The 27,837-nt window shown below is 41.3% G+C and overlaps 1 protein-coding gene across 1 annotated transcript in view; it reads right to left on the minus strand.

Moving 5' to 3' along the window:
* Positions 1 to 27,837, minus strand: part of ERP44 (endoplasmic reticulum protein 44) — a 116,223-nt gene that overhangs the window by 61,705 nt on the left and 26,681 nt on the right. Inside the window, exons 2-4 of the mRNA XM_005292617.3 lie at positions 27,700 to 27,772; positions 16,249 to 16,288; positions 11,945 to 12,060 (exon numbers count right to left, since the gene is read on the minus strand). Of these exons, the coding sequence (XP_005292674.3) occupies positions 11,945 to 12,060; positions 16,249 to 16,288; positions 27,700 to 27,772 (229 nt within the window). The remainder of the gene's footprint in view (positions 1 to 11,944; positions 12,061 to 16,248; positions 16,289 to 27,699; positions 27,773 to 27,837) is intronic.

Here is a 27,837-nt window from a genome sequence, read left to right on the forward strand (position 1 = left end):
GCAAAAGGTTCAGCTCACTGAAGACGCAACAGAAATAAACTATTTCCTGAATATTCCAGGATACTGTATGATAGCAAAAAATGGCATTTCTAATAGAGCTAGACTATTTTATTCTCTTAATTCTGGTGTGTGAGGGGATGATGACGTTTAGAGCAAGTTTCCCAAGGAAGTCTGTAAAACATTCTTTTTCAGTGTTTTCAGTATTAGCAGGTCATAAATAAATACTTAATTTCTCTTAAAATAAAAACTACTTTTAACAGTCTTTCAGCAAATATATGAAGTGTGGACTAGAGGGCTCCTGAGATTGGTAATAGCAGATATAGAACCTTTCACAATAAGGTCACCAGTTCCAATCTCATGTAGGTGCATATTGATCAAAGGCTCTTAGGGCTTAGCTACACTTGCAAGTTAGAGAGCATTAAATCAACCCCAGGCGCCCTAACTCCTGAGGTGTCCACACTGGCAAAGCCTGCAGAGCACCTTGACTCTGCAGCTGGAGTGCTCCTGGTAATCCACCTCCACGAGAAGCATAAAGCTTGCTGCGCCCCAGCTGAAACGCCCAGGTGTCAGTGTGGACAACGTGTTGCATTATTGCGCTGTGACTGGCCTCCGGAAATATCCCATAATCCTCTGAAGTCAAGTGGCCACCCTGGTCATTGTTTATCCCCTTTCAAAGCTCTGTTTCTAAAAGCTGGCATGCTAATCTGCCCAGGACACAAAGTAAACAATTACTGTGGAATGCTGCTGCTGCCAAGTCAAGCATTTGTGCGTATGTGTGTGCGGGGAGAGGCGCGGGGGGTGTCTGCTGCTGTCTGAACTTACATGCTGACACACTCTCTGCCCCGAAAAACACACTGTCTTTCCCCCCACATACACACAACACACTCCCGGTCACACTCCATCCCCTCCCCCTTTGAAAAGTACGCTGCAGCCACTTGCACACTGGGATAGCTACTACAATGCACTGCTCTCTGTGGCATTGCAAGAGCTGCTAATGTGGCCATGCCACTACGCTTGCAGCTGACAATGTAAACACACGGCAGCGCTTTCCCTGCTGCTGTCTCCGAAGGCTGGTTTAACTCCTAGTGCTCTACATCTGCAAGTGTAGCCAAGCCCTTACTATCTGATGGCATTTTGGTAGGGTTACCATATTTCCACAATCAATAAAGAGGACATGGGGGGGGAAGCCCCATCCTAGCCCCGCCCCCATCCACTCCCTCCCACTTCCCACCCTGACTGGCCCCCTCAGAACCCCAACCACCCTGCTTCTTGTCCCCTGACTTCCCCCCCAACTGTCCCCCCAGGACCCTACCTGTCCCCTGCCTGCCCCGACCCTTATCCACTCGCATGGGTGGCAGGGTTATAGAAATTTTGGTGGTGCCCAGAACCTCCCCCCCCACCTGCCTAAGTCTCTGGGAGGGGGTCTGGGGTGCAGGTCCTGGGCTGGGGATTAGGGTGCAGGAGGGGTGCAGGGTGCAAGTTCTGGTATAGAGTTTGGGTGCTGGGTGCAGGCTCTGGGCTGGGGCAGGGGATGGGTGTGCTGGAGGGGGTGAGGGGTGCAGGCTCTGGGAGGGAGTTTGGGGGCAGGAGGGGGTGTGTGGGAAGGGGGAGGGGGTTTGGGAGGGAGTTTGGGGATAGGAGGGGATGCAAGGGTGAGGGCTGTGGGTCTGAGGATGAGGGGTTCATGATGCAGGAGGAGGTTCAGGGCTGGGGCAGAGGATTAGGGTGTGGGGGGATGAGGGCTGGGGATGATGGGTTTGGGGCGTTGGAGAGACTCAGGGCTAGGGTGGAAGGGCAGGGTAAGGGCAGCCTATCTTCCCATTAGTGGATGGGGGACGCTAGGACCGGGGGCAGCAGACAGCAGTTGCTGCTGGCTCTGGCAGTACAAGCAGGCAAGGGAGAGGCAGGCAGGGAAGGGGGGCCCGCGGAGGGGGGGTGGCAGGTGGAGGCTGGGGACCCATCCAACACTCCCCCGCTCCCTGACTGCCTCCCCCCCGGACTCCCCTTACCATTCTGGCTCCACGTGTTTGCAAAACACGCTGCCCGGTGGGTTGGTTTGTGTATTACACAGGGCTGCAGACAGAGGGAGGGGAAGCAGGGGAGGGCTCTGGCTGCTGGAGGCCAATGGGAGCGGTTCAATCGGCCCAGCCGCCCAATCAGCAGCCGCACTCTGCATGGAACGGAGGGAGGCAGGCGAGGGAGAAAAAACCCCTGGACATTTTAACCTTGTTACCAATTCCTCCCGGACGGCTATTTAGAGACGCAAAAGCCGGACATGTCCAGGGAAATACGGACGGATGGTAACCCTAATTTTGGTAGTCACAGTCCAGTCCCCCAATGAACAGATATCCACAAAAACACACTGCCATAGTTAGAATTTATTTTTTGTCTCAGATGAAAAACTTTTATCTCTAGAGGTTGTAGCCCTTGCAAGTCAGGATTGAGTCACACTACTAAAACAATATGGGGGCATACGCACGACTGTATCTCCATGTCTCTGTCTGTGTCTGCATGTCTGAGATGGAGATTCATGTCACCAGGACTATCAGGCCAGAATGTTTGTTGAGCACTAAATTCGCATAAAAATTATAATTAAAGCACATTTTCATGAAGTAGTGTTTGAATTCAGTCATAAGTCAGAACTTATACTCTTTATAAATTGCATTGAGATGAAGGGAGAGCTAACACATGCAGAAGGCAGTCCTACACAAATATGTATTTGAAAACCATCTTTTACAGAATATAAAATGCAAGTACATGAAAAACTGTTTGCACTCATTCAGAAGTCAAATACAGTACATCCTAAATGTTTCATTAAACCATGGCATTTGATACAGGTAGAGCTAACACAAGCAGAGCTACTACAAAAATATACTCCTTATAAAATTGGAAATACATCATGTATTTGCATTTTATATTGTTTGAATTCATTCAGAGATCACATTTGTTATAGTAAATCCTAAATTAAATTTTAAAATATTCCCAGGCATTCTCACTTCTCATTTTTGGACCAAGAATATTCTATACTGGCACTTGATGCAGGTAGGAGTAACCAGGGGAGAAAAAAACCAAACAAAATGCCCCACATTCCAACCATCATTTCATATTTTCTTTAAAATGACAAATATTGTATATGGATAAGTTATGCTCATGATATAATGATAGCCTATCACTTCAGATTTCTAAAAATACAATTAAAACTGGTTTTGAAAGTTTCACAAGAACACAGATTTCCTAAATGGTTCAATAATTTGAGCCATGCATTATGCTGAGGCTTCAAATCACTTCTAAATCCATCATCAGCAATGCTCAGACATCTCAAATTCAGTTCTTGCCATTCTTTTGCAAACTGCCCATCCTGTTTTGCAGCAGAATGAAACTCCACAAATACAGATCCTAGAGACTGCAGAAAAGGTTATGCCCTCAAATTCAATTCAGTTCCTTCTCCACATCTTTCCCCATTTTCTTCTATAAACCCTTCTCCTTAGAAACTGCTGAAGGGAAAGAAGTTGTCTCCATGTTGCAGTAAGGAACAAACAACAGGTTTCAAAGTCCTCCAAAGGAAAAGTTTACACTTGATATTAAGTAGAAAAGGAGGGAGGAAAAAGGAAAGGCTTTTCCCAGTTTTGGATCTTCAGAATAAAGTTATCAAAGGTATCAAACTCCATACGACATATGGTTGGTAAATCTGTCAGTCAGCAGGATTGGCTTGGAACACAGCTTTTGAGACACACTTACATATCTTAATGAGGCAGTCTCCCAGAAAGCCCCTCATATGCAAGCTGAGCAACAGCTATATCCAAAACAAGATGGTCTGCTTCTTTAAGCGTCTGGCATTGGTGGCTGTTTCTCTTTGTTTCCCATGGCAACATGTATAGTCACAATTAAGTCAGGCTCATTACATCACTTCTCTATTTAAGAAGACAGAGCTCAGGGTCAAAGGAAAAAACAAACTTCTCTTCTCCATCTTAGACTCAAGGAAGATTGAATCCATTCTTCCTCAGGATCACATTGGAACAGATCTTCACGGTAGGGAACTCAGCCAATAGATTTGCTCATATATTTCCTAAGTATCTTAGGTCTAACAGATTCAAAACTTTAAATTTAAAAACTTTAACTTGTGAAGTTAAGGATGAGCCACCTTCTGGGGTGGCCAAATTCACATTACTATATAAAGAAGAACAGGAGTACTTGTGGCACACGACTGCTACTCTGATTACTATATAATGGTCCACAGTTCTCTTCACTCACCCCAGGACACACTACTGAAGTTGCCTCCTACTACATTGTTCTAGGGAAGTACCCGTTAGTCAGTCCTTCCCATCTCTCATGGAAGTAACAGAAGCATTCCGCTGAGAAGGGATCAGGATGTCATTTTGCGGTTCATGGCCCCTCACAAAACTGAAAAATCAGATTCCCAGTAAACAAATAGATGCATAAGACAGGTTCCCAGGGCCTTTTGTCAAAGGGAAAAGCATTAAAATCCTGATAGACAACACAGCTGTGCATTGGCATCAGCTCTTCTCAGAGCTGGCATGGAGAATTTTCTGGAAGATTATAGTTGCACAAGTCAAGATGAACAAAAATAGAAACTCTTCCCTGGAGGTTTCTGGCAACTTGTCTGTGAACTCAGACATGGCTGTCCAATTGACATAGTCATATTCAGAGAGCAACGTCTGCTTCTTCACAGTGCGCATTTGCAGGGAAATGGGGGTATAAATCTTCCTCCCCATTAAGTTCATCGTCTTGGCCTCTATCCTTAGAGGTGGACTTATGCCTCCCCTGCTGTGCCCTGTCATTTGCTGCAGTTACCAGCAGAGATATAGGAGGGAATAGAAACCCCCAAACCCTGCATAGGAACGAAGTACAGTTTGTTCAAATACTTTGCCATGGGAGGCAATGAAGCTGGGGTATTCCAGAGGGCATTTGCAGGCTCCAAAAGAGCCTCTTTTATCAGGATGGCTAGTCTCCCCAGAGATGATGCTTGGAGACCATCCAGCAGTTTATGTGTATTCTCCTGCAGGAATTCTACCTGGTTACCCAAGATAGCGGCCATATGCCTCAGGAGGTCCTGATACAGCTGAAAGTCCTTGGGCACCAAAAGAGAGGAAGATTTCAACACAGTAGACTTGTCCAGAAAGGACAAGGAGGTGGGGTTTGCTGTGCCAATGACAGGTCCTGTTCTTGTACCACAGGATCTGGTTGGAAGAGCCCTGGAGGTCCAGGAAGAATAGGGTCAGCGGTCACTTGCAGCTGAGGTGGTTTAAGAGAGGGAGCCACCATCAGGACTGGTGATCTTGCTCTGGAGTGGGTTGAGGAATGGGACCTCAGAGACAGGCGCTTTCCAAGGAGGCTACTGAGCATACAGATAAGGCACTGGTGGCCAGTAGGCACCAGGCTATGAGCCCCAGTCCCAACCGTGGGACAGATGCCAATCTCGGTACCGATGGTGATCCAAGGGTGTTCTCTGGCACCTATCCGACGAGGATGAATACGACCCCAGTCTTGATCTGGAGGAGTCCCAGAAGTTCTGTGATGACAACGGGTGAGTCAGACCTGACAGGGCAAAGTCAGGCTCACCTGAAGCACAATATGGGGGCAGCACTGGTGCCAAAAAGGCATGGGGGATCAGCACTGAATGAGACACACTCCCATACAGTACCAGGAGAGGCGCCAGTACTGAGGCTATGCGTGGTACCAAATTTGACAATCTGATCTGCCACTAGGACAATGACATTGCCGAAGGATGCACCAATATCAAGGGAGCCCTTCATGCCAGGCCTGATGTTGGCCTCAACTCCACAGTCAGAGGCCTGGGCAGTGCGAGCTTTGGTACCGACAAGCTTGGTAGCTCTGTGACACAGCCAGAAGGTGCCAAAGGCACAATGGAGGATGATGCAGGTGAAGCCATGGTCCCAGCAAACTCTTGAACCAGTGGAGAGTCTGGGACTAAGAGGCAAAGCAGGTCTGATGGCACCTGATATACTGGTGGTATGGAGACCGGTGCTGATGTAATCAGTACTGGACTCAGCAGACGTTCCATCCATACTTGCCAGTTAAATTACCTAGCTCATGGCTAGAACTTGGTACTAGCAAGAGTCATGGACATACCCTCCTCACCCCAAGCTCTTACCCAAGGTGGATACTAAATTTAATCTGAGTCAGAGCATTATCCATCTAATTTGCTTCCTGAAACCTCATTGTATTGCCTGCTGAATCCAGATTACGTAGAAAGGGTGTTTAAAAAGCTGTTACTATTGTGACAGAACCAAACCCTTTCAGAAATTCTGGTTCAAAACAATGAGAAGGTGGGGGCGGGGGGAGGGAGTGCTCTGTACAGATATTATCTTAATAGAGTTAACTTTAAATTCAGACTTGGTGTGAGCAAGCAAGCAGGCTTTCTAGTGGCAGAAGGACTTCACATTTATTTACTAGAGCCATTAGAAGACGAGACTTCACAATTTGCCTCAGTAGTGTTTCCATATTTGAGATACTTGCTATCTCTTTCCTTCTTCTACTCCTATTTTGCTCTCTAACTGAACTGATGCCACTTTCATTCTTTCCAGTTTCTGTTAGATCAGAAAAGAATTAAAAATCCAAATTGCAAGTGGAAGACAGGGGTGGATCAGTGCACATTTTCAGCGTCAGACCAACATATGACCCTTATTTTCACTTACAATGCGAACTACACTAATGGCAAAAACTAAATATCTACTTGAAGAGAAATATTTAACACACAGTAACCAAGGAATTGTCACAGTGATCCATTAGCACAGTACCTTCACTCTGACAGTGGCCAGTACTAGATGCTTCAGAGGAAGGTGCAAGAATTCCTGCAGCAATCAGTTCTGGAAGACATCTTCCTAACTCCCATTAGTTAAAAATTGACTTATGCTCTGAATTCTTCAAAAACAACAAGGAGTCTGGTGGCACCTTAAAGACTAACAGATTTATTTGGGCATAAGCTTTCGTGGGTAAAAACCTCACTTCTTCGGATGAGGTTTTTACCCACGAAAGCTTATACCCAAATAAATCTGTTAGTCTTTAAGGTGCCACCAGACTCCTTGTTGTTTTTGTAGATACAGACTAACACGGCTACCCCCTGATACTTGACACCATGCAACGCTCTGAATTCTTATATATTGCAATACACCCCCTTCCCCTTTGCAAGAACAGAACATACAGGAGGGACAGCATGATGTAAATTTTTGTTATCATGAAAAAATATCACCATGGGTTTATTACTGTATGGCTGCCCAGAAAAAAAGTTATTTTTTAATCAATATGCAGCAAGCTTGGATGAACCCATAGATCCTTCATGACCAGTATGGCATTTTCTAAGTATTAATTTAGAAGATAGGTAGGTTGACTGCTTATTACATTACCTGAATTTCCAAGCAGATGGCATCTAGAAACTGGTGATGTTGGTAACTGAGGTCGGGGTACTAGCTTAGGCACACTAAATAATGTGAATTAGTCTTCAGCATACTCTTGAAAGAAAAGACTGAATATACTCATTTTAACTTAATATTTTCCCCCTACCCATGAATCAGTTTAAAATGTAATATATACAAAATTTTAATACATTAAAAAAGTTTAAAATTTGTTTTAATCACATCAAGACTATAAATATCAGTCTCCGGCAGAATATCTTTATATTGGCTGTGAGGGCAGACAGAATGATGGTTTTGTCATTAAGCATCAAACATTTTGAGAGCATCAATAATTCTCTTTAATTTGCTCTGCCTCAGAGGCTGGTGTGAGATGCTGGGACCTGCAGTGCACTTGAATAACAGTGCATCAAATGAAAGGTATCTATGCCAAGTTGACCATTCTGAATGCTATTTAGAGTGGTCTGAGAGCAGCTATATGGGCTCCCTGCAGAGATTTGATTTCAAAAGAAAACAGATAGTTTGCAGTGCAAACAATTCATCACCTCTACAACAATATTCCTGTACGAACAATGCTACAGAACCTGAAATCATGCAACACAAATATAGAAACAGAAATTGTTAATCCAATCAAAAACAGACAGTACTGGCCTATGGACTTTTTATACTAGACAGGTTATATAATACAAAAAATATACATAACCTAGTAATTCCTTTAATACAGGAATACACATTAAATATACTATTACATACTAATTACTATCTTAAAATCATGTAAAAGGTTGCCAAATTAAGCACTCAAGTGTTAGAAAATGCCAGAATTAAGGTTCCTCATGCAATGCATGTTTTGCCAGTGGCTTACACAACTATTTACTAGACAACAGAGGAATGCTGGGAATCAGGAATCCTGGGCTCCACTCCTGATTCTGGAGCTGTGTGGTCTTATGACTACAAACAGCATAAACAACAACATAATTTGCCACAGTCATTCAGAAAGGCAGCGCTGCTTAGCGGATGAGACTTAGGTCTAGTACTCAAATTAAGGGGAAAAAGTAGTGGGGCCATGAACGTCAAGTGGCTGGCTTTAATTTAAATAGTAGTGAGAAGTAAGGGGGTCATAAGACAGAAGTGAGGTAGCCCCTAAAAGTAGTAAGCCCTGACCCCCCATTCTCCCATAATTCAAGGTCTGTCATGTTAGAGAGCAGGGTTTTATTTTTAGCTCTGCCAGAGGTGATCTTGCACAATCTGTAAAATGGGGAGAAATGATTTGTCTGCCTCCTAAGCGACGGACATGAGACTGTGGCTCAATAAGAAGTGCTTGGAAGGAAGAGCACAGAAGTAACACCAGCCTTTGGAAGAGCTGACACAAACTCATGCAATCTTCCTGGCTCCCAACCCAGTCCAACCTCTCTTAGACCGAAAAGGGCAGTGCTGCTGCTGAGGCATCATCACCACCCAGACCTCCATCCAGACCCTGTAGACCTGTGTCTACCATGCAGCAGGCTTAGCAGAGGCTAGAAAAATGCTCAATGCAGTTAGCATGTTCAGAAATGAAGTAACAAGCCTCTTAACAAGCTTTACTGAATGTTTGCAAATGGCAATTTTCAGAGACTTATAACTCTGCTAAAACTGGGTAAATTTTTTCGGGGATAGGAAAAGGCACTTTTAACCTCAAGAGTATATCCTCCGGTTAAATTTCAAACCTCTACTTCTAAATATGGAGGTGCAAAAGTTCAAAAAGCAGTTGAAAAAAGTTATGAGCAGAACTACTGACTTTTCCCCAATGTCATTCTTGAAAATGGCTCAAAAGTTTCAACCTTAGACGAAGAGTAAACACAGAAAAGTTTCAGCCCTAACATTTAAAATGCAACTAAGTAGAGGCTTATATAAAGTGTTAATGTAACCTTAGCTATAGGCAGCATGAGCTCCACCCTTCAGAGTTTTCCATATCTTGAAAACAAATGTAACATCCAAAATCCTATAAAGTCAATAACTAACATAAAACAAAACAAAAAAAAAACCAAAAATGCCCCAAAACAACACACACAAAACTGTCGACCAGATTGCTTAATAACTTTCCAAAGTTTATTGATTTTACTTTGATCAGTAATCAGAATATTAATTCAAAAAGAAAAAATATATAGATTTACTTTTATAAATAAGTTGGTTTGACTAGTTCAAGAACTTTTTCTGAGATAATATTATCGTACATTTTGAAAGTGACAGTGGGCCACTGTTACTCTGATACAAAGCAAGTACAATAAAGTAAACAAGTTTCTGATAAACAGGTTAATCAAATGACTGAACTTGCTTTTAAACATTTAGCAAAATAGACATATAATGCAGCTACCGGATAGTAAGACAGAAGGAAAATTCCAGCAAAGAATATGTGTTTGACAATTTTTTTTAAATAAATAATACACCCTCAGGGAAATTACTAACTGAATTATTTACTTGTAAATTTTGTTTTCCAGAGACTAGTACTGATGATAAATCTCAATACTTTGTATTCTGCTCTTGCTTATGACTGCCAGGCGTGCGCCATAGCACAATATAGAATGATATTTAGTGTTTTTTGGGGAAGTGCCAGAAGACAGCAAGGGAGAGTGGTAGGAGGTGGAGAAAGGGTGAAGGGAAATGGCAAGAGAGGTTCATCAGTCAACAAGGCATGGGGATAAAACCTAAAATATATTATTCATTTTCTAAGTTCTAGGATTCTAGAAAGGCTGTTCCAGATAGCAGAAGTTTAGCAGGAAAATGTTCTTCTTGCATCAGCAGTGGTGTGATTATCTGAAGTAACAAATTAGCCAAGTAAGATAAAGACATACTCCATGAAGTACACTGGAGAATTACATTCTGCCGTTGCTCTGGAAATGCTACAAGCAGCTGTAGCAAATTCTGCAGAATAATTTTAAAAAAAGATACACACAGGAGGATGGCTGCTCAGAGAAATGAGAGATTTCAGCTATTGCATGCCTAATTTAATTTGTCCATCAAGAATGGTTTATGCTCTGACGTTTACTGCGGTGCCTCAACAGATCCCCTCCACCCTGATGCACAAAGCCAGCTGAATACTTCAAAGCTGCCTATTAGGGAAATAGAGGGTCATAGATCTTTTAAAGTGGAGGACATCGCAGAAAGATTCTGACACTCGGTGGTGCAAAGATTCAATCCAGAAGTCATTTAAATGTTTTGTGATTATGAATTGGCCCTGTGGATACCTTTGCAGAAAACAACAATTGAGTTTATTTGCTCACTCCTGAAGAACCATCTTATTTTATATCTCAAACACTGAACTGATATAGTCTGCCCCAAACATATAGTGTTCATACTTGAGACTTCCTTCAAGAACACAAGACAGTTGCTTTTAACTGTTGGGACACTATCTATGGGAAGAACTAGAATATCCAAAACAAAAAGAGCACAACTAATGGCTTCTCAGTGGACGATACCGAAGCTTGCGATTTAGTCATTACTAAATCTACAAGAACAGTAAAGAAACTTTACTGCCAAAAGAAAGTCACACACTTCACAGGGAAAAGCTCCAGTTCGAGGAGACCGTGAAACAGCACCTTCATGGTCAAAACAGCAAAAAAGGCAATAGTAATTTAAAGTACCAGTGTCAACTATACCTCAGAGATATGTGCACACCTATTCATGTTAACAGGTAAATACTTTTCTATCTAGAGCTACACAACCTAAGAGACTTAAATGCATACAGCATTAAAACATTACTACTACTTTGGATTTTCAGCCCCAGAAAAACAGGATGTATTCTTCCCATGGATAAAAAACTAGTTGCACCCTCAAAAGGTGTTGAGCACTTCTTTTAAAATGCTGGATGCCATTAACACCTAATGCTGCAGGGAGCGCTCAGCACCTCTCAGGTATGTGCTCTGAACTCTACAGGATCAAACCCTAACTTGCTGATGTACCAAGAGGAAGAAGAACATTGCACAGAAAAAATAGCTGTTATTTTGCAATACAAATGAAACAGAATTCCATGGTTGCCCCTTTGTCTTTCACTGGGGAAACAGACATTGCTTACACTTGACCCGTTACTGCTTTTAATTCAGCTTCCTGGTTTGCTATTTACTATTGGAATAAAACCATCTCATCTTCCCATATTTTCAAAAGCAAGACAACCACTTGTTGATGGCAACACCAATGGGGGAGCCATTTTTCATATTGAAAAAGGGAGGGACTCAACTTATGAGCCTTAGCAGAGTATTGTGAGAAACAGCTTACGCAGCCCCACCCCTGTGTAGGCGGGTGGTGGGGGATTTAGCATGGCAGGAATTCTTGGCTGCAGTGCCACTCACAAGATGACAAGAACAGGTTGCTCTAGCTCAGGCAGCTTCCCCAGGGCTATCTAAGTTACAGTGGAGGCCACACTGCACACTAGCTGCTCTTTAATAGTTTTGCCAATACGTCAGATTGGAATTAATTAGGCTTCATTTATCAGCAAGATGTTACAAAAACTCTTCTTTCCTTAATAGACATTTTAAAATAAAACAACAGAACTAAATTAGGATTTACTTTGAGTTACTTACAGTGCTGATCACAGTCTACTCTGGCAAACACGACTTGATTCTTATCTGGATATTCTTCCTTAATGACATTGGAAGCTTCCTCAAAGATAGGATGCAGCATTTGGCTGAAGCGACACCTGTTGACAGTCAAAGACAGCAAATACATTAATATCTTTCAAATATTTTATTTTTATTGGTGACTCAGTGAGAAATTGTGATTTAGTAGAACCTCGATTTTATGAACACCAATCTTCTGAATAACCAGTTATACAAATAATTTTTTCCTGATGGGAAAAAAATATCACATAACTAAAGTGATGTCAAAGAACAAATTGACATCCCCTTCACATTTCAATGCCTTGGAAATTGCTTTGCAGTGGTTTGAAGCACAAGAAGAAAGTGATGGATTGTAATGTACTAACATTTATGCACCATATTTGCTGTAATTTTGAGATGTTCAATTTTATTAACTTCTCAATTTTATAAATTTCTCAATCCTCATTTAAAAGTTCATGAAATAGGAGCTCTCCTGTATTTTAGCACATCCATATGATCTGGTGGCTTTGTGCAAAATGAAAGTATGTATTTGTGTAGGACTCTGTGGGTAGGCCATATGGAAGTCACAGTAACATTTCCACCTATACAAGGAGAAAATAAACTCAAACAACAGAAAATGTTAGTAAAGGGAATATGTACTTGTGATTAACCCAACAAATGATTGAATGACACCATTCACAAAAGACACCTGTAAGATTCAGATGAAAAACAAACACACACTAAATGGAAGACAGTTTGAGGATTGCCAAGCTCTTCTATCTATTTAAGTCCACAGAAAGTAAATTCTATTCAGAAAGTCAAAGATACCTTCCTTCTCCTCTCTGATATTACCCTAAGTGGAATTAACAAAAAGATTATTTGAGTTTCTCACGACTCAAGTAATCTGCAGCTAAAATAGTCAACTCATATAAACAGTGCCACCAGATTCTCATTGGAAATGGTATTGATCACCATACCTATTGCCTTAGATGGCTGAATTTAAAATCTCAAACTAAAATTTTAAATTTAAGATCATGGTATGGTAACATGTACACAGCTAGGGAATTCCATGGTTCATTTCTAGCAGTCATGTCCGATTTTCAAGTGAAGTCTTGGATAGAGAGTCTCTCTCCTGCTTTGGGAAAAAGGGGTGGACGGGACGGAAAAAAGCTATAAAAGCTTTGGCTCTTTGGAGAAGTTTTCATTATATTAAAACTTAAAATGGACACCACAGTAAGTACAATAAACCCATTACTTACATTGGCCTTAAATTTAGTTTATCTTCTACTGTCTCCACACTTCCTGTTTTTGTTATGCTGCAGAATTTTGTATTGAAGATGTATATGTACATTGTAGAAGCTCCCAGAGGCAGCTGGTTAGGGGAAACTGGGCAACTTGTTTCAGATTAGCATGTTAGTGTATTTTTCTACTAAATCAATAAACTGTGAAATACTGAAGTGTTGACATTAAGTGGATAACATATTTTTCAGAGTTAACATCTCATTCAGATGAGCAGGGCAGTTTACCTTCCTAGAGCTATTGTTTACAGCAACAGTTCATTGGTTTGCGCTGTTCACATTTTTAAGACTATCTTCTAGGGCTAGAAATATTTGTTTTAAAATGAAATCTTAAGGGCTTGTCTACTTGCAAACTTACACCAAAAATAAAACAGATTGAGGCCTTGTCTACACTTAAGGAGGTCTGCCAGTAGAGCTATCGTGGCAACCCCAACCCCAGCAGAGATGCAGCTTATACTGGCAAGAGTCTTTTGCTGGTAGAGGTTCTAAAGCCGGTGCTCTGAACAGAATAAACTATACCGACAAAAGGACTTTTGTGCTGGTATAATTGTGTCTATGCAAGGGTTTTTTGCCAGCATAGCTACATTGGGTAGGGGACGTGATTTTTCTACATTCCTCATTGACAGCTATGCCAGCAAAATTTAAGTATAGATCAAGCCTTTCCTTTTTAATACAGGTTTGTGTTACACCATCCCTTAGGGCTTGTCTATACATGAAAATTATTCCTGAATATCCACATGGAGTTATTCTGGAAGAGATAGTGTGCTTTCATTTACAACTTTCAAGTGCAGACCAGCCCTTAGATGCACAACTACATTTCTTTGCCAAGACAGGAATTTTGTAGCACTGGGGAAAGGGCTCCGATTACAAGTTTAGAAAATAGTCAACGGGAGTGACTTAATTTATCTCGCTGTACCCAGTTTTAAAATAGGGATACTAAAGTACATCATAGGAGGGTTTTGTAGATTAATTAATTAGTTGATATTTGCACGGTGCTTTGAAAATAGACAGCATTATTATTGGGGCAACTTGGCTGCCTACAGTTCTGGTTCAACAGCTGTACCAATCAAAGAGAGACCACAAAAAAACCAAACACATATAACACAGCTCTGTACTGAATATATACTAACTCCTGGTCTACATACAAAGTTGCACCTATTTAGCAAAAGGTGTAATTTTAAACCAATTTAGTTAAACCAGTGAAAGCTTCTGTGTGAATACGCACATTGGTATAAACCCGGTTTATATTGGTTTAGTTTGTGGCGGCAAATTTATAAGCACATGCTAAACCAATAATACCAGTGTTAAACTGATAAGAGGCTTGGTCTACACTTAATTTATGTTGGTAGTTACGTTGGTCAGGTGTGTGAAAAAAACAGATCCTTGACTGACACAGCAATGCCAAAAACTCCTCAATGTAGATGCAGCTATGTCAACAGAAGAGGGCTTCTGTCAGCATAGCTAATGTTCTTCAGAGAGGTGGTTCTCCGACAGACAAAAAAAGTTCCTTGTCATTGTAGCCTGTGCCTACACTAGGGGACTATGCTGAAATAATTATGCCGCCATACAGATTCTAGAGCATAGATATACCTTAAGTGGGTGCACAGAGGTATTTCTGCTGGTTTAACTAAATCGGTTTTTAAACTAATTTAAATTAAAACTAGTCTAAACATGGAAGTTGCACAAGTCCTAAGAAGAGATTAAATATTTTATTTTTATTGGCAATATTGTGTGTATATGTATATATATATATATATATATATATATATATATATATATATATATAAAATAAAAGATGGGATCTTAAGTTTTCAAATCCATTTCAAATACAATTTTAATCACTTGAGAGCAGTTGAATGAATTATCAGTAAATAAAATCTGAAAAGGATTTTTTAAAAACTGCTTTTGCTTCCTTCTGAGATACACATGAAGCTTGTCTCTTCCGCTTGATTTTTACCTTAGGAATGCCAAGTCTAATCTTCCTGGAAGACCTCTGATTTCTCATTGTTAGCACTCCAACGTTAACTGAAGGAGCAAGGATGTTTTGAATTTAACACAGATATCTTCTCCCTTAAATGATTAGTCACTGGAGCTAAAGAGACATCTCGTCTCACAAAATTTCAGAAAATAATGTACCTACTATATAGTTACAAATAACTCTTAAAATTTAAAGCAGTAACAGAAAAAGTAATTTCTTTTTCCAGTATGATAATTTTCTATATTTAACATCACTTTTCAGATTGTTGGTTTCACCAAAGTCAGTAAATTTCTCCAATTCTGAAATTTTTTTTTATAAATATCAAGAATGGAGCAGAAGAACCTTTTAATTTTATTCTTTAAAGAGATATAAAAAAAATCAGCATATAGTATTTAAGGGAGCTCTATCAGAAACGAGATTTTCTTGTAATAAATCAGAAAAATACTAAACATATTAATTTGAATAAGTGTTTTAAAAGTTTAACCAGTCTACCCAAAAATGCTTTCCCTTCTCAGCTGCTCAAGTTTCATCCTCTTGACTCTTGTGATGTCATAATAACACTAATTTTCTACTTTGATAATCTTTCAGAGTAGACAAGACTTGACTTTCTAATGCAACTCTCCGATGCCTTTTTTTTGTTGTTGTTGGGGATGGGGGAGGAGAAAGAGAAATAATATCTTTTATACTATCATTCATTAGAAAAGAGCTCAAAAACTTAAGAGGATTTTTCCCCCTCACAGAACAGCTTTTTGTAGAAGTTATGGCAATATTGATTAAATACTTACTGCCATTCACTATCATTAAACCAAGTTTTTTCCCTGGCAGATGTCCCGATGAAGCACACTATACTGCATACATGTAAAGTATTTTTATATGAAAAACAATGAGAATCGGTTTTAAAAATGAAAAGTATTGTATCTTTGATTAGAATGGTAAGACTTGTTATGATAGAACAGGACAATTTCCAACATGCAGAGATTTTAACATTAAGTAGAAAAGCTTTTGACACTTACCAATCAGCATAAAAATTAACTAAAGCAACATCAGCATTGTCTGAAAAAAAAAAAAAAAACATAAAACAATGTCATGTTGTGATGCAAACATTTGTTGCAACACTTAAATCAGAGACTATCTGGGCCAGAGTATGCACAAGCAACAAGAATTTCCAGGTTATGGGGATTACAATCTAGTGGCTGTTACAAATTTAGTGAATGGGATGAGTCAACTGAAATACTGCTATAAATGGGTACAGTCTATATGGGAAGAGAAAGGGAAGGGGTGCCATTATGTCAAGTGTATTTACAATGTCAACAAGCTAAATTTAGACAATTAGAATGAAGTTCTTTGCATTCGATACAAAAAATTAAACAACAAATCAATAACATTTAGCATCTATGATAGACAAAAGTGAGACGTTTCTGGACCTCTATCAGGTTGCTCCAAACCAAAGGATATAGTACTTATGAGGGATGTTAAATTACACACAAAGGCAAACACATACACACGCAAAAGGACAAGAACATTTAACATTTAGGTTGCAATGTTGAGCATTCAAAAAGTTTAGGAAATGCCAGAATTAAGGTTGTCTATGAAACCTTAATTTGGTCCCATTCTGTGTGTGCATTACGAAACAATCTTCTATACATGAACATATACTTTTTTCAACAAGCCCCCATCTCATTCAGTGTACAGGAGGGAGGATGCTCACTTAATGAGCAGCCGTTCAATATTTTATTTTCTCCTCGTTCATGGTATGGCCCTAAGCCTTATTTACTGCACAATATTCAAATTATGGCCTGAAGTCAGAATTATTAATTTCCCAATGAGCTTTTCTGTTATGCGCATCGCTATGGTATCTGAGTCTTAAAGTAGTTAACGTTTATGAACTCCAAAACTCCCCCGTGAAGTGAAGGGGAGATATCCCCATTTTACAGATGGAAAAGGGGTACAGAGAGATTAAGGTCAAAAGTAACCACAAATTTTGGGTGCCCAGTTTGAGATGCCTACGATTTTATTTTCTGTGGTACTTAGCATTATATAGACCTTTATATGTCCAAAGCACAGCTCCCATTGACTTCAGTTGCAACGTAGTGTGCTCATCTCTTCCGCAAATGAGACTGCAAATAAGACCCCAGGGTCTCAAGTCAGGCACCCAGAAAAAAGAAACACATGATTAGCGATCACTTGTGAAATATGTGGTTTAAGTGATTTCCCCAGCATAACATAGGAAATCTATGGCTGAGGCAGGGATAGAATCCAGTTGTGCAGGGCAGCATTCAACTGCTTTAACCATGTTATCCTATCCTATCTCCTAGAACTGGAAGGGACCTTGAAAGGTCATCGAGTCCAGCCCCCTGCCTTCACTAGCAGGACCAAGTACTGATTTTGCCCCAGATCCCTAAGTGGCCCCCTCAAGGATTGAACTCACAGCCCTGGGTTTAGCAGGCCAATGCTCAAACCACTGAGCTATCCCTCCCCCCCCCTTTAAGGAGAAAGTTATCGTCCTTTCTCTTTCTGCAATCCCATTCTCATTCACTACACACCTTCCAACTTCTGTAACAAGGAAGCAGGGGCCCTACAGACAAAAGCCTCGATACACAAACCCAATTCATTCCCAGAGAATGGTCCATCCTGTGCACTGAAAGAGGTAGGGTGCTGTATAAAAATATATTAATTTAATTCTAGACTATCATAATGCATATGTTCCGGGGAGTGAAATTAAAGTTGCACAGGCCACCTTTATTCTGGAATTTCCTGAGTGCTCAGCTTTGCTACCAAAATGTTCATTCAATATAGCTGTATGTGTAATCTTCTAGGTTTTTAAAAAAACAAACTGAAGAAAAAACAAAATCCATCACGTAGCATCATATTGACATTCACATGGTTCAGCAGCAGGGTTAATGCTTTTTGATCCACCACACAGACCTCTGCTCCTGGAGTTGATGGAGTACATGATAGTAATAGTATGTTGTCATCCTCTGTGTGAACCAACATTAGAGGGGGATGAAATATTTTGCCAGTGGGTTTCACAGATACTTGCCAATAGCAGAACAGTGAGACTCAGGAATCCCCATTCCAGGTCTGCAAGAGTGTGTGCTCTAGTGGGCCCAGATAATTTTGTCTGCTCTGCTCAAGCCTTACCCCTTCGGTTCTGTCCCCTCCAGTCTGTCGCTGGCCCAGTTCGGTCTCTTCCCACCAATGGCTCCTCATCCGAGTCTTTTTACCCAGGCAGTCCTAGACTCCCCTGAGTACCAGTCTCCCCCTCCCCACTTCCAGTGTCTCCCACTTCCCATATCCTCTCCCCAGCTCCCATTGTTTCTCCCCACACCACACACAAACTCTCAGGCCAAGTCCCCTTGCCCAGCCAGTTGCAGTTCCCCCATTCCCAGCTCCTCGTCCTGTCTCTGTGAATCGACCTGTGCCTGGCTCCCAATCTCTCCTCTGAATCTCCTACACCTCTCCTATTTCCAGTCTCCTTTGCCAATCAATCCCAGCTTCCTCTTCCCCTTCACATCCTGCCCAGTTCTTCATAGGGCTGGAATGAGAATTGCCATTAACATCATACTACAGAGACAATCTTTTTGCTCAGACACTCATATATGCACAAGAAGGCCTTCCTGGAGGAACTCAAGTCTATGTTTCACTTGTTTAACATAGCAGTTGAACTATGGACTCTGCACACGTCAGTACAGTAAGTTCTATTTGTTGACTTTTTGGATCCAAGATAGTGATAATCACTTCCACTTTGAACCTTTCTGGTCCCAGAGGACTGAATTTTGCAACAGCAGACCTCTTTTGCGAGACAGAGACACTGGAAAGTCCAATGCTAGATTAATCAGACCTAAAAGCCATAGCCTCTTAAGCCAGAAAGAAAGTTATGATCTCTCCTTCTTATCCTTTGTACTGTCCTTGGGAGCTATGGAAGAGGAGGGAAGAGACATAGCAGAGACATTGCCTAGCTTTGCAAGAGGTCATTCACCACCTCATATACTGGGTCCTGACACAGAGAGAGACTACAGTGCACTTTACTGCTGTTTCTAGAGGCAAAGAGGCATCACCCCCATCAAAATGATTTATAATGGATGAGGACATTCCTAGGTGCAGATTCCACTTTGCTTAACCTGACTTTTGCCACGTAAATATTGCTGTTCATCCTCCCTTTAGTAGGCAGTGCACATGGAGATAGAAAACTTTGTTTCACCCAAGACAGGAGAAGCTAATTTTCTCTGGGGTAAGGATGATCATGTTCTTCCTAGTTTATGTAAACTACACCAGACACTTTGACTATCAAAAACGGAACAAATCTTATCTATGGAGGGAACACTACTCCAAGACCCCATGCGTCCTAGCTAGTGTATGCTGTGCTTCCCATGTGGTACCTATTCCTTGGATTGAACTGGGACCTGAATGAGCCCTCTCCATTATCTTCAACTGGCATCTGACCTAAGGATAGCTCTGCCTGGTTCACTAATGGGTGGACCTGATTCTCTGCACTCACCAGTTGAAGGGATGGAGAATATACAATGGGACCTTGAACTCTGCCAACATATGTGATTGGGTGAAATATATAGGAGACAGCAGAATTACTGGATAGGTCTAATCAGAACTCTGTTTCATTGAAGCATGCCTGAGAATGAGGTTAGCATTCTCAAAAGTCTTCAATCAGAATTGGATTTAGTTTCTGTGACACCACGAGTTTTCTATTATGGCTATCTTCATATTCTGTCAACATTGTTCTGAGATGAGACCTTGTACAAGACAGTATTCATCACCATCCCAAGTCTGTGACTGAGTTCCCTGGCACCATGTGTCTGTGTGCAACATGTACCCAAGGTGCTACAGAAAACGTATCACACTGTGCAATTGCGTCAAGCTCTCTCTGTGTATAGATCCTTGATCAAGAAAGTTCTCCAGGAAGGGAGAAGTGAATTTCCCTTTTTTCCTGAAAGACAGTATTTAATACTACCATGATCCTAGAAGAGACCCTGGAAATACTTGTCAGATCAAATGGTAGTGACTGAAATTAGGAAAAAGAGCTGACATCCATAAGCAAAAACAAAGAATTGTCTGTGTGACAGTAAAATGGAAATGTGAAATTAAGGCTCTCTCAATACCTTGTTTAGATGGAGTCCTGCACTGTTTGTTCCCAGTACACTAAGTATACAAATTTAGAGCAGGCTGTATTGCTTTGACCTAAAGTAGATGATGGATTGTTTCATTCATGTCCTGGCATTTGCATGGGTTGCTTGAGACTAGGAATTGAACAAAGCTGTTCCTGTGTGTGACATTGTGCAGTCCAAATGGTTTTATAAAAACATGATAATAAGTGAATATAATGTAACTGGAATATGCTTCATGCAAAAGGTCTCTTGTAAGGTATCATTACAAAGCTTATAATCTACTGAGTGTGATCATCCTATTTGTATAAATGTACTACTCTTGTATCTAAAACTAGAAATATAAAATACAATTCTGAGGGCCTATTGTAATTATGCAAAGTGTGGGGCATTAATGGTGGTTTGGAATCTTGAGGACTCCCATTAACCAGGACCATTGTCTGCAGATGGCTGTTTTTTACCTGTGAGTCTTCCTGTATACGTGTGTGCTGGCAAGTGAGTAATGAAGTTTAGCAGTGACATGTGATCATGTCACCTGAACTGGAATCCATCTTTAACCTGGTGCTTTTCCAGTAAGGGGGGGTGGAAACCCAGAGGGTTATGCAAAAGATATATAAAGGGTTGGAACAGAACAAGGAGAGGGAGGAGCCATCATAAAGAATCCCCTAGCTATCACCTGAGCTGGAACAAGAGCTGTACCAGGGGAAAGAATTGTGCCCAGGCCTGGAAGGTGTCCAGTCTGAGAAAAAACTTACTGAAGCATCTCTGAGGGTGAGATTATCTGTATTCAGTTTGATTAGATATAAATTTGCGCATTTTATTTTATTTTGCTTGGTGACTTACTTTGTTCTGTCTGTTACTACTTGGAACCACTTAAATCCTACCTTCTGTATTTAATAAAATCACTTTTTACTTATTAATTTACTCAGAGTATGTATTAATACCTGGGGGAGCAAACAACTGTGCATCTCTCTTTATCAGTGTTATAGAGGGTGAACAATTTATAAGTTTACCCTGTATAAGCTTTATACAGGGTAAAACGGATTTATTTGGGTTTAGATCCCATTGGAAGTTGGGCATCTAAGTGCTATAGACAGGCACACTTCTGTGAGCTGTTTTCAGGTAAACCTGCAGCTTTGAGGCAAGTAATTCAGACCCTGGGTCTGTGTTGAAGCAGATGAAAGTGTCTGGCTCAGCAAAACAGGGTGCTAAAGTCCTAAGCTGGCAGGAAAAATAGGAACGGGGTAGTCTTGGCACGTCGGTTGGCAGCTCCCAGGGGGGTTTCTGTAATCCAACCCGTCACACTGTGGTGGTGGTGATTATTTGTACGACCACAGTCCAGTAGCCCTAATGTTGCATAGATCCACAGAGTACCTTTTCTGGACAGTGTCCAATGACCTCATTTTAACCAAAGCTGTAGGTGGCCATTTGCTTCTGTGATGGGGTAGGCTGCTCTTCAGGGCAGTAGGGCCTAATGGTCAGCTCACACCACCATTTGGCATGGCCTTTAAGGATCTGGAAGGTCCAGCAGAGATATACAAGAACTTAAAGGCAGATAGAGAGGAAGTGGTCCCAGGAATAAGTAGTGATTGGGAGAAAGACAGGCACTGTTTCTTTGAGGGCCTGGGCCCAAACAACTGGCAGAGTGGGCAGGGCGAGGCTCCCTTCTTTCCTAACCAAATTGGGGATCAACTGGGAGAAGGGGACCAGCATAAAGACTGTCTCCTCCCTCAGAATAGGGACATACATCAGCAAGAAAGGCTACCTGTTAAATCCTCCAAGCTAGGGGACTAACTGGAAAGGATGTTCAGCTGAAGGAAGCTCGCATAAGCCTTGCAGCTGGCTTAAACTATAAATCCAGCTCCCAGAGAGAGATGGGGGAAGGGGAAAAGACTCCTGAATGAAGGAGGGAAATACTGAGTATGCTGAAAACAAGGGGCCTAGGATACAACCTCACACCAAGAAAGAGAGCTCAGGGGGAACTCCTGTTAGAAGGAGGGAAATATTGACTACTCCAAACCAGAGAGGCTGTGTGAGATATAACCCTAATTCCTGAGAGGGCTGAGGGGAAACTCCTGTTTAAAGGAGAGGGGTACTGACGGTCTTAAGGTAAACAGCAGAGAGGCTGTTAGCAATACAGTCCAGCTGCTGCAGAGAAGAGCTGAGAGCAGCTTTGAGGAAGCACCTTTGTAGCTGGCCCCAGGAGAAGCCTAAAGGAATCACAAAGTCGAGTATAGCAGAGTCTGCAGATTTTGTGAAGATGCCGATATGCAAGGTAAAGGTGGGACCATCCAAGGGAAAATGGTGGTGGGATTGAAGGAACAGTACTTAGCCACCTAAACAGGATTCCTGGGCTGGAACCAAGAGAGGGTGCATAGGTGTTAAGAATAAAAGAAGCCAAGAATGAAAAAGTTCCAGACAGAGGCTGGGAGACAATCTTGAAGGCCATTAGATTTTTAAATTCCTATTTTCTGGCCTTTTCTGTTAACCCCAGAAGGGGAACGGACTGAGCAGTGACCTGGCTGGAGAGCTAGGCCACTCAAAACAACAGATCATTGTGAAGCCAGAACAGCTAAAGGGAGCATTAGAATCACTGCAGTATTGCACCTGAACAGGAGGAAATGATCTGGAGGTGAGTGGCTCAAGCACACTCTCAAACTGAAAAATCTGGCACCAAACCGTGTGTGTGTGTGTGCGCGTCCGTCCAACTCTAGATAGGGCTAGTTGGGAGTCATGCAGATCACTCTGACGGAACTGAGGGCAGCTACAGCCCTCACCTCAGCACCCTGTACTTGTTCTAGCTCTCAACAACAGAAGTATTTTCTCCTGTTATACTTCAGGGACTGCTCCAATTTGCCACATGATCTATATTCCTTTACACAGTGTCTGGGAGGAGCCAGAATTGTCAATTGACATTTCTGATGACTCAGTTTCAGTTTTCCATAGTTTCCCATTGTATCACTAAGACAGCTGGTAAATAATCTGCATCAGTATTGCATTTGAAGGACCAAAGTCCCATGAAACAGATATGTATCCTCCTATCTTTTTCAGACAGAAGCACTTAGGCCATGGGAGTTTTAGGTTGAGAGGGATCATACTAGCAATATTGTCCACCAACATTAGTACTGCTTGTGAATGCATGTGGAGGGACTTAAGGTGCTAGTGACAGTTTGTTTTTTGCGCTGGGGTTGACAGGGGTTGAGTTGGTGTGATGCCATCTGAAATTTTTCATGACCAAAGGAAAGGGCTGAGGTGATGCCTGTCTGGACTTGGCACCTTTGTTAGGACCTATATATTAAGGAGGGCACTGTGATTTAAAAATCTTCCCTAGTTCAAAATGCTAAGACCCTGACCACCAGGGAAGAGAGCTATCACCATCAGTAGTTATACCAGATTTAATTTGGATTGGTGCATGCTGAGGAAACTCCTGGACTTATAATATGGAGACTAGGAGGGCTAGAAAGAAAGAAATGGTGGGAAAAGAGGCCCCTTTACTGTTTACTTTTTCTTCAATATCTTGGCTACTTGCCCCTCTCATCACTTCATTGCCAGCTACTTAGGGGGGCTGGAATGGAGTTGGTAGTGAGGCGTGGCAATTGCAGCAGAAGCCAGGAACAATAACCTGGACATTAGGGCATGGCAACCCACAGAAGAAGGTGGTGACAAGATGTAGCTGTAACTTTTCCATGGCTCTGTAGATGTCCTCCTAAGTATAGTGTCACAGCACTCGATACTCTGCCTAAAAGAATCTGTCCTCAGTGCTTTGTTTGTTTAATTATATTATATAATTTGATTTCCTAATGCTGATTTGGACAGCTGGTCTTCCTCCTTGGGGGAAGAATAATTTCCTATTTTTGGTTATACATGTGCACACCTAGAGAAATCAACATACATCTGTGGCTTGGTCTTTTCTGCAGTGATCTGCCATACTGTACTCTGTGAATGTGAGCAGGGCTGTGCTGCTTTATTTCTTCTTATAATTCTGCTTCAGAAAGGGCCTGCAAAAATAGTCTCATAATTAATAAATTAGTGTGATCTTGGTAACTACCATCTGGAAAACTAGATTTTTACCTTTAGAAAAATAATGGAACAAATACTGAGGGGAAAAAATCACTAACCATTTAAACACAATAGCACCATAGTCAACAAGCAGCACTAGTTTACCAAGAAAAAAAACCTTGCGAGACAAACCAGATTGGTTTTAGACAAAATTAAAAAGTTACTCCATGAGACAAGGTGGATGAGGTAGTATCTTTTATTGGACCAACTTCCGTTGGTGAGAGATACAACCTTTCAAGCCACGCAGAGCTCTTCTTCAGGTCAGAGTTACTACATGAACAGAACACAAAATAGTTTTTAGAAAAGCATTTAAATAGCGTTTTCTTGAAATCTTACTCTCAAAATCAATTAAAATTGGCTTGGATATGAAGACTCAGACTGAAACTGACTGATAGATTAAAAACAGACAAACAAAAAAAAATGATAAAATACAAGGTATTGAATTTACTCCTGGAGGAATTCTGCACTACTGTGTAATGTAGAATTTGTGCAGAATTAATATTCTGCACAGAATTTCATTTTCCCCTGCAGAATTGGTGCTGCAGAGTTGCTGGCCACCACTAGGGGTGGCTGGATCCAGCAGAGCCCAGCTCTCCAACTTGCAAATACAGGACACTGCCAGAGAGAAGGGGAGCTGGACGATTTCAGGCAGCTGCAGTTCCCTGCATGTCCTGAAGGAAGGAAGCAGTGTGTAGAAAACTGCATACAAGATCAGGATCCAACATCGGTCTCTTTCTCTCTCTGGCTCTGTGAGGGGGGAGTGGGAGGGAGAGGGGATGCTGGTGTCTGGGCTGGGAGGGCGCCCCACAGATGGGCTCTGGGAGGCAGGGAGAGTGGGTGTCTGGGATCGGAGAGGCGGAACTTTCCCCCAAGAAGTGCCCAACAAAAGCATAACAGAGAAACAGGAACGGGGTTGTCACAGGTGTTTCTTTAACTCTCTACTCCTAAGAGAATCTTTTTTGTTGTCTGTATTGTTACAGACATATTTACTGACTGGTATTTTTAAATAAATCATCAAAATAATTGAAACTGATGTGATATTTTCTTTTTTGACAAATAAAATATGCAGAATTTTAAAATATTGTGTGCAGAATTTTTAATATCTTGGTGCAGAATTCCCCCGGGAGTATGAATTGAAGAGGGTGGGGGGAAACAAAATGTTCATGGGGTACTGAAGAGATCAGTGTGAGGTTTGGCCGTATTTAAGATTTTCTCTAATTATTGTTGAGGAATGTGTCTATGTGGTGTTCAATAGGCTAAAGAACATTCACAGAAGATGTAGGAATTTAAGGTGGTCCAAAGAATCATGAAGTACTTATTGAGAAGGGTAATAGGCTGAAATTAAGAAACTGACTATTTAAAATGTATATCAGGAAAAAATGACGAATGTCCTTGGAAAAGGGCTTCCACCATTTCCATTGTCAGATTACCACTTAAGAAATTTAAAACTAGACTGGCCAATTCACAATCATACAGTTACTATACAAAAGAATCCTGCAGTACCATACAACCGTTTTATTTTACAGTTCTAATTTCTAGTATTAAAAAGCCACTTTACTTTACCTATTTGAAGTATACAGAAAAATTTAGTCAGGCAAAGCAGTCACAGTTTACCCTTAGGCAAACTGGGTATTTATTAGGTTCTAGATGAAGAATGTTCAGGCAAGGAACATACATCTGACTGCATAAAGCAAACACAATAAGACAGAAATAACTGATTTGTCAATTTGTCTGTGTATTTCAATTGGGTGAATCACTGTGGTGTCTGTGTGCCGCTTACAAGAATAAAAGCATAATTTATCCAAGGAAGACTACTAGGATATTTGCCGGTTTCAGCTGCTTGATGAGCTCTCTCAAACATTTTATTGACAAATGTTTGTTATATAAAATCTTCCTGTGACGCCCTGCCACCCCCTTATTCACCACTGTCATATAATTAGGATATGTTTTGCACAAAGTATGCATTGTGAGGTATCATTCTAAAAGTCTTGATCTGCTAGACATTAATATCTCATTGGATTGTATGTGCTATCGTCGTATGTGAAGCTATGAAGTTTGGCTACATATATGAAACATGTTGTGAGGTTGAAAACACCCACAAGCAGCCTTTTAGGTACAACAATAAAAAGGTCAAACAATGTTAATGGCTTATTGAGGAAATGCACACAAGCACAAGGATTACCCCAGGAACTGTGTACAACAGAAACCTCTCAGAGATAGCACTACACAATGGGAACCATTTGACCCAGGTCACAGCAAAAGAGCTTTCCAGCAAGTGGGAAGAAGATAAAAAAGGGGGAAATGACATCATGATGGTACCTCACTCTCCCTACAACACACCTGGAAAGACCTGAGGAACAATGACTGAACTGGGGGAAGTGATGGTCCCAGGTTAAAGGGATTTCTATCCTGTATATGAAAACCTGGGAAACCCAAGCTGCAAAGCAAAGCCAGCTTGTGGCTCAAGAATCTGCCAGCCTGTTTATCACTCAGGATGAGAATTTGCTAATTCATATCCAACCTATCTAGTATGTTTACCTAGCAAATAAACAAAAACGCAAAATGAGTTTATGTGCTTTGATCTGTTTGCTATCGCTTATAATCACTTAAAATCTATCTTTTTATAGATAAACTTATTTTATGTTTTAATCCAAACCAGTGTGTGTTTGACTAAGGTGTCTGGGGGAAATCTCAGCTTGTTTACCACAAGCTGTGCGTGGTCCTCTTCACATTAAGGGAAAGATGGACTGGGTATTAAACCCATATACTGGCCAGATTTGACCAGGGCAGGACGGTACTGCTCTGGGGTCCTAGGCTGGGAGACTGGTGGTTAGAGAGCCTGCATGTAACTGCAGCTGGCTGTGTCCGTACTTGTGTGAATGCTGGTGAAAGTGGAAGCTTGGAGTACTCTGCAGCTTGTCACAGCAGCACAGTGTGAGAGGGAGCCCAGGCTGGTGGGTCAGAGGGCTGAGTGGTACCCCAGTTCCAGGTGGCATCCCAGGGTGAACCCATCACACTTCCCACATTCTCTAATAATGTATTCATTTCAGACATCAAATTTTCTTAAAATGCTAATTTAAACGACAGCAAGATAATTTTCTAAGTAACCCGTTCAGAGAATCAATTCTGGGCAAAGACACTGACAAAAGTGTAATACTTAACACTTCTATTTATATAGCAATTTTCAAAGCACTGTTCAAATGTTAATCTGACAATAACCCATGTTTTACACACAAGTAAAGAACAGTTGTAGACACATGCAAAGACAGGAAGTTTCAAAGTACTTACTTAAAATGTCATCTATATTTCCACTCTCTAGACTTGTTATTTCACTTCTTGCTGGATTCAAAAGCCAAGATACCTGTAAAAAGAAACAGGTTTTAAATCTATATTTAACATTTATAATGTTTCAACATTGATAAATAA

The sequence above is a fragment of the Chrysemys picta genome, chromosome 2, assembly GCF_011386835.1.
Source record: "Chrysemys picta bellii isolate R12L10 chromosome 2, ASM1138683v2, whole genome shotgun sequence".
NCBI lineage: Eukaryota > Metazoa > Chordata > Testudines > Emydidae > Chrysemys > Chrysemys picta.